This window comes from Lytechinus variegatus, chromosome 11 (assembly GCF_018143015.1).
Source record: "Lytechinus variegatus isolate NC3 chromosome 11, Lvar_3.0, whole genome shotgun sequence".
Classification (NCBI taxonomy): Eukaryota; Metazoa; Echinodermata; class Echinoidea; order Temnopleuroida; family Toxopneustidae; genus Lytechinus; species Lytechinus variegatus.
In genome coordinates, this window is record NC_054750.1 from 1,456,179 (window position 1) to 1,471,158 (window position 14,980).

General features: G+C 34.0%; 1 protein-coding gene across 1 annotated transcript in view; it reads left to right on the forward strand.

The window, feature by feature from the left end:
- LOC121423638 (post-GPI attachment to proteins factor 6-like) overlaps window positions 1–8,852 on the forward strand; it is a 28,615-nt gene extending 19,763 nt beyond the window's left edge. The window contains exons 9-13 of the mRNA XM_041619046.1: window positions 564–736; window positions 2,409–2,562; window positions 3,693–3,793; window positions 4,684–4,891; window positions 8,223–8,852. Coding sequence (XP_041474980.1) covers window positions 564–736; window positions 2,409–2,562; window positions 3,693–3,793; window positions 4,684–4,891; window positions 8,223–8,323 — 737 coding nt within the window. The 3' untranslated portion in view covers window positions 8,324–8,852. The remainder of the gene's footprint in view (window positions 1–563; window positions 737–2,408; window positions 2,563–3,692; window positions 3,794–4,683; window positions 4,892–8,222) is intronic.
- The last annotated feature ends 6,128 nt before the right edge of the window (window positions 8,853–14,980 follow it).

Sequence of the window (14,980 nt, forward strand, 5' to 3'; positions counted from 1 at the left end):
GAGAACGGAAGGAAACACAGGAGGAGGAGAGAGGGAAAGATGAAGAGGAGGAGAGATCAGGAGGAGGGGAAAGAGGAGAAGGAGGAGGAGATGGGGGGGAGAAAGAGGAGGAGGGGAAGTAGGAATATGATTCTTTATACAACAGCATATCTAGGACAAACCTAATGAAAACATTCAGTGTTTTTATCATGTTTCATCATTGTTATAATAATCTGCATTTGATTCATCAGTACTAATACCAATACCACCATCACCGTCATCATCATTACCATCTTCATTTCTGCCAAAGCTCTTCCACTATTTCATGATTTAAATATTAATGTGTAAAAAGGTTACCTTTCATTTGTTACTATATATGCATTTGATAAGTTAACGGTGCCAAAACAGCCCAAAATGAGCAAAATTTATTATTAATTATTAAGATTATTATTGTTATTATTATCAATTTGTATTCCTTGAACCCTTTATTGATTCATTGAACAGAGGATTTTGCATTTTACAGATGATATTAATTATCATTATCATTATTCCTTCATATTTCCCCCTCATCTATCCAATCACAGGTTATACAGGATGGGCTTGTACAGAAGATATTGGATCCTCCTCAAACTTCTTGATCCAGGTTCTGTTTGTAACCCTTAGCAACATTGTGTTCCTCTTTGATGCCATCCTCTGTCTCTACAGGCATCACTTCCCTGTAGCTGTTTCATTCCTTGCTACATGCTTCTTTTCAACAGTAAGTATCACGGGAAAGCTCGGCTCAGCGGTTCCGACTCTCGACTTGTAATCAGAGGGCCCCGTGTTCAAATCCCATCATGGCCTAGCACCCTTTGGCAAGGCATCAATCCGCATTTTCCACTCTCCACCCAGGTGCTGAATGGGTACCCGGTAGGATGGGAGATTATTGGAGCTTGTCCAGCATTGTGTTCGCCTCAATGGCGCCTGGCTGGAATACTCCCCAGGGAGTGGAGGATGTCATATGTTGGGTGCAGTACTGACTGAATGATTATAATGTCTGGGGGTAAAAATAAAGTTCTAAGACACGTAGATAATACAATGTATGTCTGGAGCGCATTATAACAAGGCAGATTATCATTAAATGCTGGGCAAAATCAAGATTTCCTGTTGTGTAGCCTCTTGTTGTTGTTTCATGTACTAAACACAACAAAGAAATCTAAATGGATAAATTTTCCGTGTTCTAGCTGAGCTTCAAAATGAGCTTCATGAAGACCATAAAAAGAGAGAGAGAGAAAAAAATAACAGCTATAAAACGATATCAATGAATTGTACTGTCCTGTCTGTTAAGGAAAATGGTTTTCCAGAATTTTGTCACTAACTATCACGCATCTGAAAAGAAAACCCCAATAGCATATCTTTTAAAGATGGTTTTGTATTAGAGTTCTTGAACAAGAACTTACATACATGTACAAAGTAGAAAACCCACTGCTCAATTCTTGTTGCATGTAACTTGCAAACTCTGTGAATTACAGGGTGTTGCAAGTGATTGCAAGTCAATTTCAGGTCCTAAAATCAATTGAAAATTATGTATTTAGTTGCAGATTTGCAATGATTGATGATCTGCCCCTTGCACTCACAAATATAAATTTATTTGCCTTAGTTAAAATTAAAATTGATCTATAAATCATAAATTTTAATCTCAAATTTACAATTGATTGCAAATATTTTCTTGCAACACCCCCATCAGCAATGGCCTCTATGTCATGTTACCATGGTAACATGTACTTTTTAGAGTAAATTTGTCTTTATGGACAGGAACACATTGCAGAAAGGGTTATGTTTAAACACAACTCTAGAAATCAATGGCAAGTCACTAAAATGTGTGTTTTATTTGCTGAAAATAAAGTTGCATTTGATATTTTTGAGTTATGTTTATTATTTTTTCATTCATATGCATTTATTTTGTTCATAGATTAAAAATAACATTTACAAACATTTTGGTGTAGAATATAGAAGAAATGGAAATAACTTATGAAAACAAGGAGACAGCTTAGAAGGCAGAGAAGCCTTATTGGTGCTGCCAACAAAAGAACAATGTACAACACTTAAAAAAAAACGCCTAAAGACGTAACATAAACAAAGTCATGATAAAGCCTCTAATGTATAAAAGAATTAAATATTGTGATTGTCATTCAAATATGATTCTAGTTTTCTTTTGAAAACGGAGAGGGAAGGTCTATCTTTTATGAATAAAGGAAGGTTGTTCCAGATGATTGGACCTTTGAAAAAAATAGATTTTTTAGCAACATTTGTTTGATCGCAACGTGTCTGCAATGGTCCCTGGTTCCAGCGACTGGGTCTTCTTATCTGTTAAATTGTTTCACTGATCTGATACGAGTGGTATCAACTAATTTTCAACACAATTTTCTTGTTCTTCATTTTTTTTTCAGATGTACCATGCCTGTGATTCGAGTCCAGTTTGCATCACAGATTACGACACCTTGCAGTTCTGTGATTTCTTCACTTCCTTCATGTCTATACTTCTCATTCTGATCGCTATGGCAAGGCCACCACAATCACTCAAAGCTACTCTACATATTCTAGGTAGGTTTGTGTCCTTATTTTACCAGCATGGATAGTCTTATTTGACAATACTCGCCCAAACTGCTTCAGAAATGATAATAAAAGAGGGTATTTAGAAATATTCACTTACCGGTAGTTGTTGAAATATCCTCAGACTGTTATATTTTTAGAGAATTTGTTCCTCTTTTTTGCTATAAATACACCAATACATTTTTGGATGATTTGTCACTTTTTTTTAAATTTCCGATCATGGAGTATGTATTATACACAGCACGTGGCACTAGCGCCGGACCAACAGTCCCAGACCGGTAAAAATCACTGTCGGGCCAGTAGCTTTTTGCATGAAAAGAACAAGTTCATACTTGCCTACGAGCACATGTTTAAAAGAATGAAAAATCAAGTTTTCAAGTAGAGTAATTTCACATGTTTTTTCACCGATCTCACTGCAACAGCCTGGTGATAGTTACATAACGTTGAGACAAGTTTTTGAAAATACTCTTTTTTTGTCAATTTTTTTTTTCCTTAAGAGAATACTTTTTCTGGTTGTTGAAGGTTGGCAGGTCTGTATCCTGATAAAAAAAGAGAGGAGTAAATATTGTAGCCCCACATGTAGACTTTCATGGTGTTAACCTTGTGAAAAACTATTGTCCTCAATTAACGTTGCAACACCTTGAAAGTCTAAATGTGGGACTACAATATTCACTGAGTGTAACATCATAGTATGATCTTTCAGTGTTAAGAAAGGTGTGAATATTCTTCATTTTCGTGATAGTTTTAGTTTAAATCAAATCAATATCAAGGAAATATGGAAAATAGATGGACATTTCATCGATTTAAAGATGCAAAATATGAAATTTAGCAATATTGGTCAAGTTTTCAATTTTTTTACCCCCTGGTGTTTAACTGTAAATGCCTGTTCATTATAAGCGTTATAAAGGTTTTTCAAAACAAACTCCATGAAATGGACCTTCTACATGTATTTTCCTATTTTTCTGGATAATACTCTGGAAAATTACCTCTGGAAAATACTCATTCTTATTTTTTGAGCAATATCATTCCTATTTTCCGAGTTGGAGGTATGAACCAATAATGATGAATTGTTATTGATATTTCTATCACTCACCTAGAATTTTTTTTTCTTGCTTATGTAGGAGTATATGTTTTAGCATTCTTTGCTCAGTGGGATAGGTTTAGTCTATGGTCGATAGCAATACCATTAGGAGCCGGTGTCATCATACTTGCTATATCATGGGTAAGTACTTACTCTCATTACAAGTCATCTCCTGGGCAGGGAGCTTGGGCCCCAAGTGCTACATAAGCGCTTGCCCGATTGCCTGGGGCAAGTAAAAGTTAGAGTCGGGCAAGTGTTTTGAAGTAAAGACCAAAACTACTTGTCCGAATTGGGCAAGCAAAATTCTCACAGTAGAATGACCAAAATTAGGGTCGATATGATATACTGACCCTAATTTTGGTCATGGCAGGCAAGATAAAATCACTTTGGAAAAAGAAATGCAATAAGAAAGATCAGTTCATGTCATAAGATAGAAAATGGTCAATGATTTATAAAACTGCAAAACTTTCTTTTGGAGAGGTAAAACTTTTTTTCAATGATTTTTTCGGGCAAGTACATGTATATTCCAACTATTTAGAAATTTACTGCCCGACTGGACAAGTGCTTCTAAAAAGTTATGTAGCACCCTGTGGCCTTGGGGAATATCTTTTTTTTGTGTGCTCATGTATTTTTTGATGGGCATGCCATGTAAAGTCTGTTCCCTTTAAGAGGTTTTCCATTGAATCATGTATAAAAAGTACATGTAACTTCCCATGTAAGCCTCTTGCATTCTAAAGACTAGTCTTCGTTGCTTCCCTTGAGTTTTCGTCAAGCATAATTCTTTGCGCAGAAAAACTTGCAGTAGCATAGTTCTTTGGATGAAAACCTTGGGATGTACTTGGAATTCATATCTGAAGATATATAAACCTTCCTGCAATTTAGCTTACTGTCTGTGATTATTTTAGTTTGCTGATGAGTTACATTTTGTAATTTGTATCCTTTTGACCGTGTACACATTGTTGATGATATGACATATAGGATGATTCAACTGCACGAAGTGGGTTAATGCCTATGTGCTGTTCTTTACCCAGGGTGTAAGAATGTACAAGCGCCGGAAGCTGTACCCCAGCTGGAGACGGTGGCTCTTCTTCATCGTCCCCGGAACCCTGCTAGCCATCCTCGGGCTTACTATCAACGCAACCCTGGAGACGGAGAGCAACTACTACATCGTTCATAGCACGTGGCATATATGCATGGGACTGGGGTCACTGCTGCTGCTACCGCCGAGAGAAAAACCATGTAAGAATGATTACCAACCTATGGCAGAACTTGTTGATATCAATGCTCTCAATTCAGAACTAGTTATGAGTAATGATCCAGGCTATTAAGGTGCTCTCTCTCTATATATATCTATTTTTTCAAGCACTTTTTCTGATTTAAAGTGACTCACTCCCTTATGACTTTTCGATGATTTTCTGATGACCTTCTGCTGGACTTATGACTTTCTGATGACCTTGTGATAACTTTCTGATAATCTTCTAAAATTGTGATTTGAACCTTCAAAGAATTGCTTGACTTTGTATACTTGCCAAAATTACAAATTCAGTATATGTACTCTAATAGAAATTCATTTATTTGTAAGCCTCAGATTACAAAAAAATGTTTGTGAATTCTGAGATATGATAATAATAATATATCTATTAATATAGCGCAGTTACTACATGTATATGCATGAATGAAATTTGATACATTTCTTGGTTTTGAAATATGATTTCTTTTCATTTGAAGAGTTTATGGGGAGGCAAATATGTTACAAGTAATCTCTTAATGACATTATGTTAAGCTCCTCCTGGAACAATTTGAGTGATATGAGGAAACCTCGGATTAAATTCTGAATTGGAAGAGAAAAAAAAATGAATCTCGTATTTGAATGAGATGTAAATTTTGGTCATTTTTAGTTAATGATGAATTTGTTAATCATCAAGTTTTCTTGTAATGAAAGTTTTTTTGAAACCTTATGAATTCCATCTGACGCCCATTTCAGTCAATTAACCTCAACTTTGATCAACTAGTAGCATCGTAAAAAAAATCATCCTGTCGAACACTTAGATCGAGACTTTATCTATTGAAGTAAAACATAGATATTTTGCAGCAAATTAGGGCCTCTTTTCACAAAAAATTGTTATTATTGGTATGTTCCTGAACACATATGTCTCTCATTTGTTATTGATTACAAAGTCCTGTGACACTGGGCCGTAGAAACAATGGTCTTTTCTTCGTCATTGTACTGTATATTAAGCATTGTACATAAGATTATATTAATAATAACTGAACAATAATTGCCTTATGAATAAAAGATGTATTCTTGATTCAAGTCTGGATAATGCTCTTAAGTACTGATTTATTTGCTACTATTGTAATGTGGACCAGTGTGTGATTCTTTATTTGATCAATTATGTGTTACTCTATATTTTGTAATTGCTATAGGTTATTCATCAAGTACATAAATACGTTGATCAGGATGATTTATTTCACTGTCTTTATTATAACTTTTTTTGTTGTACATATATATTTGCTAGATTTGATATATTCATTTCTGGTACATGTACTGTAAAGTGCTAGAGAATTACTCTGGTTTTTATCCGCTTGATACCTATTCTCTTTTGTTATTATTGTTTAAGGTGATGTTTCACAGAGCTGTTTGTACGTTTCAGACAATTATATGTACAGTTGATATCCCATTTTTGTGACAATCAAATTCAAATAACCCAAATTTTTCATATTTGAAAGAATGAGGAGTGAATTTTTTGTAACTCTTGTCCCAATCTTTCTGACTTTCTCTTATTTTGACAAATTATGAATATTGCAATCAGATGCATGTTATCAAGAATCTTAATCTACGAAGATTTAGGTTAGATGATGTAAAACTGGCGAACAGGTCACAAGTCATGTTTAAATTCTAACTAATGATTATTACCCCCATTTATTATTAATTATGCAATACAATGTCATATTCATGAGATTGTTTCATTGAATCAGTCTGATTTTCATTCCTTCCTTCATGAATTGTTACTCAAAATCTTAGTAACGTAGCATAGTAAGTAACAAATAGTTTTGATAGAAGTTTAGAATGAGTGTTTGCCAGACTCCATGGCCCGTATTCTGAAGTCAGGTTTAAGTTGAATAGACCAAAATTGTGGGAAGCCAAATGTCAAAATTTTGTTTACATGGTATGCTTGTTATATTTACTCTGATCTTTTACCGATTTGTTTACGGTAAAGGCAACTATCTTATTTATCCTTCACAGACAGTTAAGAGCGATTTGAGAGTCAAATGAGCTCATTCATTGAACCCCTACAGTATTGTTAGAGTTACATGTATGTCACTATCCATACTTAACCCTATCTAAGCCGGGGGTGCCTCGGAGGCCCCCCCCTCAACGAATCGCGCGATATTTTCGCCGTTCGACATTTTTTGACCACGCCGCTCGCTGAGTTTTTACTTTCAAGTCTTGTGCAACTTTTGAAACCAATTTTGCGTCACCCGGGTATGTGATTCCGAAATTACGCAACATTATGTAAGTGCATGTCAGACCGAAAATTGCTCAAAAACGTGATTTCGTGTACAAAGTCAATGCAAATTGTGTTTTCAACCAAAATTCATAAATGTATGATTATATTTAGTTTTGCCAGTCTAAGTGTATTCATTTTATGATTTTTATGATCACAGAAGTGTCCCCAACAAATTTCATTGAAAAAATAATGAAAAACAAAATGTCAAAAAAACAAAGAAATACATAAGAAATTGCAAAAAACAATATAATATATAAGAAAATGACTTGATTTCACAATTTTTTTCATGTACTCTTGCTAAGGACACCACAAAGAGTTTCTATACCAAACATTAGTACATTTGGAGCTTTATTTAGGGAGTTAGAGGAAAAAGTATGATTTCGCATACTAATTACGCATAAATTAGCATAATCACTTAATAGCGATTCGCATGAAATAAATTACTATACAATCTTGTAGATTATGTCCCAGACAACCCGCGTCCCAATTTTTGGCGCGATCGCGCGTTCGACGGCCGAGATCTTAGGGGGGGGGCCTGGGAGGCCCCCCCCCCCGCCATAGGAACTCCCAAAATACCCCGGCCTAGATAGGGTTAAACCACAACTTAAAACAAGAGTCTAAATTAAAGGCAAAAGACAGTAGCTGCAGAAAACAATTATTTCCTGAGAAAGTCTTTTAAATCAAGGTTGATTGTTAGAAATTTATCATCTAAATCTCGTACATTAATGTAAACTTATCTTTGTAAAATCGTGAAATCTTAGCTCAAAATCAACATGCTGATGATCACTAACACAGAAAAGCATATATGGGACAGTGTGTTAATATTGCTTTAAAAAAAATACCGGACATTTGATGGAAATCTGTTTTTATTAAATCAGATCTATTTGGCACATATTTCTTTATTTATCCATACAAACACTTTCTTGGTAATTTCACTGGATTATGTTCGAACTCATTTTGAGATCGTTGCCACAACTGGTATTTATCTTTAAACCCAACTTCACAGTACAGCCCTATGACTCCCATCATTTTTCTATATTTCTTTGTTTATAATTCAGCCTCTAAACCCAGAGACTCAGAAAGTGAGAGACTGATAATGGTTTTAGACAATAACACAACCACTCCTGACGATGATGACCTTGGTGTCAACATGTACTGAATGGTGTATGCAAAGTTAAGCATGGATCCTTGCACAAAGCTATGGTATACATATTGTATAAATACTATTTTGGTTGTTCGTTTGATTTCTTAGCTAGACTCACGTTGCATTGGCTTTGCCTATTGTACTCAAATAATAATAATTATACCTGCTTACATGTAAACAGTGCTTAACACTTACATTATCATAAGTCTGTAAGTGCTCTACAGCAATTACCCCTGGCTTTAGCAGAGAAGCTGTTACGCACGCTGCGCTTCAAGGAACGAATTGCAACCAGGTACCCATTTACATGTACCTCACCTGGGTTGTGTGCAGCACATTGTGGGTAATAATAATAATAAACAGGTCCTGTATAGCGCATATCACAATTATGAATAATGTCTCTATGCGCTTCCAAAGGACTAGGATATCATTACCCCAGCTGTTGCTTGGCAGCAATTACTAAGATTACAGTGCACACGTATTTCAAGGAATAAATTCCTGACAGGTACCCATTCACCTCACCTGGGTTGAGTGCAGCACAATGTGGGTAAATTCTTGCTGTAGGAAAACACACCATGTCTTGAACTCAAACCCATGTCCCTCAGATTGAATGAAGAGAGTCCTAACCACCAGACCATGATGCCCCCTCTACTCTATATTCTTATGATGGAATTTGTAGTATGGCCCTGTTGCTCTTCACTGAAATATGCGATAATGAAACAGTCCATTTCCCTAAAACCCAGGCCTCGATCAGGGTGGTGTTTCATCAATATTTTCGTCCGACAAGTTGTCAGATCTGACAACTTTCCTGGATTCTGATTGGTTGAGAAGCACTGTTACTATAGTAACTGTCGGATAAAACAGGACTTGTTGGATAAAACGTCTGACAAGTCCTTTCATGAAACGCTCCCCAGAACTGCACATTGTGTGTATTGTCTATTTGAATTGCTGCATACTTGTACCCTGGCCCCTTTTCATTCATAAGTGTGACATACATGGAGAAAAAGTATAGAAATTTGGTAGTGCTTTGATCCACTTTTAACAGAACATAGCATATTTAGCATCCCCCTCTAAAGATTAGCTTGTACAATATGCTTTGTGTAACAGTTTTACTAATCCATTATAATCAAAAGGTACATTTCACAGATTCTTTCTTTTCTGTTTCCTGCATGTTGTTTTTTTTTATATGCTTGGCTTGGCATATAATCAACATTGCTCTTAATTTGCGTGATTTACATGTAGCTAATGGAGATAAGGGCCCATATTCTGAAGTCAGGTTTAACTTGAACCATGGTCTAACTCCGTGCTAAAATTATTTGAAAGCCAATGTCAAAATTTTACTTACATTGTATGTTTTTGTGTTTACTTTGCTCTTTAATTTGTGAATGGTGAAGAAAGCTGTCTTAATTATCCTTCCGAAACAGTTAAGAATTATTTCAGAGAAAAAGGAGCTGATACATTGAAATTCTACTATAAGATGTTAATGCCACTATTGGCTTTCCATAGTTAAACCACAACTTTAAACCAGAGTTTTAATTATACCAGACTTAAGAATACGGGCCATGGAGTTTAAATAGACCCTTTTAATTAACAAACCCATTTTTTAATACATGTATGTTTATTTTCCTCACTTCTTTACTGGATGTTTCATTCTTCCATGATTGGAATATTTCATTCCTAAATGCTCAGACATAATCGTTTATTTTGGTCTTAATTTACATGGCGTTTTATCATTCAATTACAAATATTCACACCCATCTTAAAACCTTCATGTTGTGCACATGTAGCCTACTCACCAGCTGTCTCTGTGTAACTGTGATTGTAAATGATTTCTGTAGTGCTTTGAACTGTTAAATTTGCTTATTACAAATTATCCAAAAAAAGAATATGGGCAAATGTTCCATTATGATTTCATCTTTTATTTAGCAATTTTCATCTGCACATTTTCAGAAAATAAGTGAATAGAAGGGATAGGGATATTTCTAGAGGAAAATGAAATAGCAATGTTAAAAAAATTGACTGTTTACTGCCATATAGCAATTTCTTTATTTGCCAAGAGAATGAATCAATTGTCAGAATGTACAATTTAAATGTTGTACTGAGTAACGATATATGAGATGTTTCAGATATATGTAAGTAATAAATACAGTTTACTTGATGAGAATTTACTTGTACAAGTAAAGTAGGCTTTTGGAGGCAATGATATTCTTAAGGTATGTCAGTCATGTTAGTAATAGTTAATGATACAAATATTCTAGTAACACTAAAAATATAATAATTGGAAAATGATATATAACCATTTTTCAGATGGCTCAATGGCAAATTATGTATTGTAAAGATATATGCATCCAACTTGAGGCTATTTATAAAAATATTTTATTATTGAGGACTAAATGTTTATAATTTATCATGTGTAGGGCTATATTTCAGTTTAAAGTTACCATCTTACTTCATGTTTTGTTATACAGCCAAAATTTAAGATATTGTTTACCAGGTCCCATTGCATAAAAGCTACTATTATGGTTACTTTGCCATCCAGTGGTAACTTGCATGGAATCCTTTGATTTTGATTGGCTGTTGATCAGCGTTACCATGGTAGTTACCATTGGATGGTAACTTTTAATGGTACATAATTTACTGGTAATTTATGGTAACTTTTATGCAACGGACCCAATAAGTGGATCTTTTCTAATCAATTTGAATTGAAGATTGTATTTGATGAGTTATTTTATAGGTGGGTGTTTGTTAGATTCTTTTTCAAAGTCATATTTCAAGAGTCTTATTCAATAGGACTTTCTTATACACTGTAGTTGTGCAATAGTATAATTATATGCTGGTATATATTTTTGTCAAAATGGAGATTATATATGCTGCTACTTACTTCATCATGTCATGATTATACAACTGCTAAATAGAAATTCCATAGCAATTTCTTGAAAGATCAATGTATATCTTGAATGAATTTATTTGATGGTGATCTTATGTTTCAGAAAATTACCAAATCATGAAGGGAGATCTTTTTGTTGCTCTCCCTAGTCTAGAATTCAGCTGTTATTTAAAGAAATTATTTGTATGCAATGTGAAAGGGGTAAAATGTTGTTTTTATGTTATTTCATGCTATTCATATAAGGTGCTTTGATATTCTTGACCATTTGGACCAATATGTTATTAAAAATGTTCATGTGGGGGGGGGGTTCACAAAGATGTAAGTGTGACTTAGGGTCTTGATTAATTGTTGACGCACACACGATGTGTAACATGCTGTTGATAAGTACTCTGTAGTGTGCGTCCTTTAACTTAATTTGACTAATGCGGTGATGCGGCGAGGCGTAGTAAAACAAAAACATAAAATATCCCTTTTTGTGCAATGGTACCACAATTCGCATTCGGTGAAGGATAGAGTATCTTTCTTTCACCTACAAAATCCTGCACCACACTTATATGCCTATACGCTATTCGTATATTGTTATGTCATCTAACAATCACATGAAATGTAATGTCTGTATATATTGTTTTATAAAATGCAAAGAGTAAATTGAACAAAAGTATTTTTGTTTATATATGTATGATATTGAATTTGATTATTATTTACAAATGATACTTAGTATTAAATGAGCAATTTTTTGTGTAGCTGCCTCAAGGATAATAAAAATGAATACACATTTTATTAAATAATAAAATCTCATTTTATTGTCATTTTATTGGTTTTTGAAGGAGAATGAAAAACTTGAGATATTTTTTAAAACATATATTGAAAGTTTTTTTTAATACTTTATAAAATGTATTTCTATTTCATATGAATTTAAAACAAATATTCAAGGTTTAATAAAACATACTTTATAAAAATTAATTACTATTTCATATGAATTGATACAGAAATCCCTGAAATAAAACAATGTGAAATAAAAATCATCTGATTACCGGGCTCATGAAACAAAAATACAATTTATTACCTTTAATTTCTGTATCAGTTCTCTGTAAAATTTTAAGAAATAGGGCTAAATTATTTCACTGCAACAGGAAATCAAATGTAGGAAACTTATTTTTAGAGATTTTTCTCTCTCAATGCAATACACTTGTCACTATCTGGGTCTTAATATGTCCTTGAAAACCTGAAAAGGACTAGAATTTCAAAACATCCTTCCCCTAAATATCTCTGATTTCATAAAATACATGTATTTCTTAACAAAATGGTATATTTTTTAAAATTGAATTTTCTCTGATAAAAATCTGAGGAGTTGGAATTCTTCAGTTGTAGTCCCGGAAAACTCGATATATTTTTGCTCATATAGTGTAAGACCCCTGACTTCTACGATCGTTTGATACAGTAACTTTCTCTGACCTCTCAACCTTCTATGGTATTGATGAACCTAATTATATTAGCACTGAAATTATATGGTTCTCTTATTCTGTTGATAAGAGCGTTTCATGAAAGCACTTGTCAGACGTTTTATCCAACAAGTCCTTCTTATCCGACGGTTAACATAGTAACAGTGCTTCCCAGCCAATCAAAATCAAGGAAAGTTGGCAGATCTGACCACTTGTCGGACAAAAAATATCAATTGATGAAATGCACATCTGCCAAAAGCACAGCAAATCACTACACGTAATACATACACGGAAATACAGTCACTTAGAGCCTGTTAATAACCCACATCAATGCACAACATACATACATGTATGCATATATTTGTACCAAGCAAGCTGTACACAACAAACTGATCTGTAACTTTTGGATATAGGGAATACCTGATAGAATTATGAAAAAATAAATTAATATGATGGCAGACTCATTTCAAAACTAAGTATTAATGTAATACTGCTGTTTTATTTAAAATCTATTATATCAATCCTAATTCAAAACTACTTTATGCACTTTTATCTGGTTGTTTTTAAAGCTGTAAAAAAAAACTTCTTTTAAGTTATTCACTAATTGTACAAATCAGTTGTATTCTGCAGTTGAAAGTGGAATTACAAAACATTCCAATTCAATCTGTAATTATATACATGTACAACATCAATTTCATGTGTCTTAAATTTAATTGCATCAGTTACCAAGGCAGAACTTTTTCTACAATATAGCATTCTTCATTATTTTACATTTATGAAAGACAAATTAATGCTTGCAGTAAACTCAATGCTTCCAAATTTTACAATTTACACCGTTAAAAAAAATTCTAAATATTACACAAACATGCAAATTGAAAAATAAACCATTTCTTAAAAAAAAAATCATGATACCTATCTTTTATGAAACATTTTGAGGATACCAGAAACACTTAACCCTATCTAGGCCGGGGTATTTTGGGAGTGTTCCTATGGCCGGGGGGGCCTCCCAGGCCCCCCCCCTAAGATCTCGGCCATCGACCGCGCGATCGCGCCGAAAATTGGCACGCGGGTTGCCTTGGACATAATCTACAAGATTGTATAGTAATTTATTTCATGCGAATTGTAATTAAGTGATTATGCTAATTTATGCGTAATTAGTATGCGAAATCATACTTTTTCCTCTAACTCCCTAAATAAAGCTCCAAATGTACTAATTTTTGGTATAGAAACTCTTTGTGGTGTCCTTAGCAAGTGTACATGAAAAAAATTGTGATATCAAATCGTTTTCTTATGTATTATATTGTTTTTTGCAATTTCTTATGTATTTCTTTGTTTTTTGACCTTTTGTTTTTCATTGTTTTTTCAATGAAATTTGTTGGGGACTCTTCTGTGATTATAAAAAGCATAAAATGATAACATTTAGACAAGCAAAACTAAAAATAATCATACATTTATGAATTTTAGTTGAAAACACAATTTGCATTGACTTTGTACACGAAATCACGTTTTTGGGCAATTTTCGGTCTGACATGCACTTACATAATGTTGCGTAATTTCGGAACCACATACCCGGGTGACGCAAAATTGGTCTCAAAAGTTGCGCAAGACTTGAAAGTAAAAAGTCAGCGAGCGGCGCGGTCAAAAAATTTTGCACGGCGAAAATATCACGCGATTTGTTGAGGGGGGCCTCCGAGGCCCCCCCGGCCTAGATAGGGTTAAAAGTACTCCAAGGTCAAGAGCGCACCAAGTTCCACACCTTTTTTTCTCTTGCGTGTGAGTGTTCTTTTACATATTGGTACATGTATGGTCTCATATACTGTTAATTGGATCATGAAGTACTTTTCCTCTATTAATGTTGAGTGTGCAGAAGCCAACAACAAGCTCTTCCAATTTTTTTTTTAAATATTGATGAAGCAGACTATGTAAGCTCTCATAAATAATTCTGTATATTAAGCAAATGAATACACAGAAAATCTATAAAAAAAAATCAGTTATCACAACGCTCTATCATACAAAGAAACAAGTGATTGTTGCAGGAACAACCATTGGGCATTTAACTTTATTAGTTTATTAATTATTTATTTCAAAATACATGCAAAATAACTTTATAATCTACATACATGTGCTTATGAAACCCACAAATGTACATAATGGCTGGATTTTAACTGTGGTGGCCTGCATTCTGAAGTCATGTTTAATTCAAACTTTGGTCTTTGTGGTTAACTATGGATAGCCACTCGTGACATCACATAAGCCTGTATTATTATTAATAATAATAATAATAAATAATAAAAGTAATAATAATAATAGTGTTATATTTGTAGAGCGCACACACGGACAGTAGAC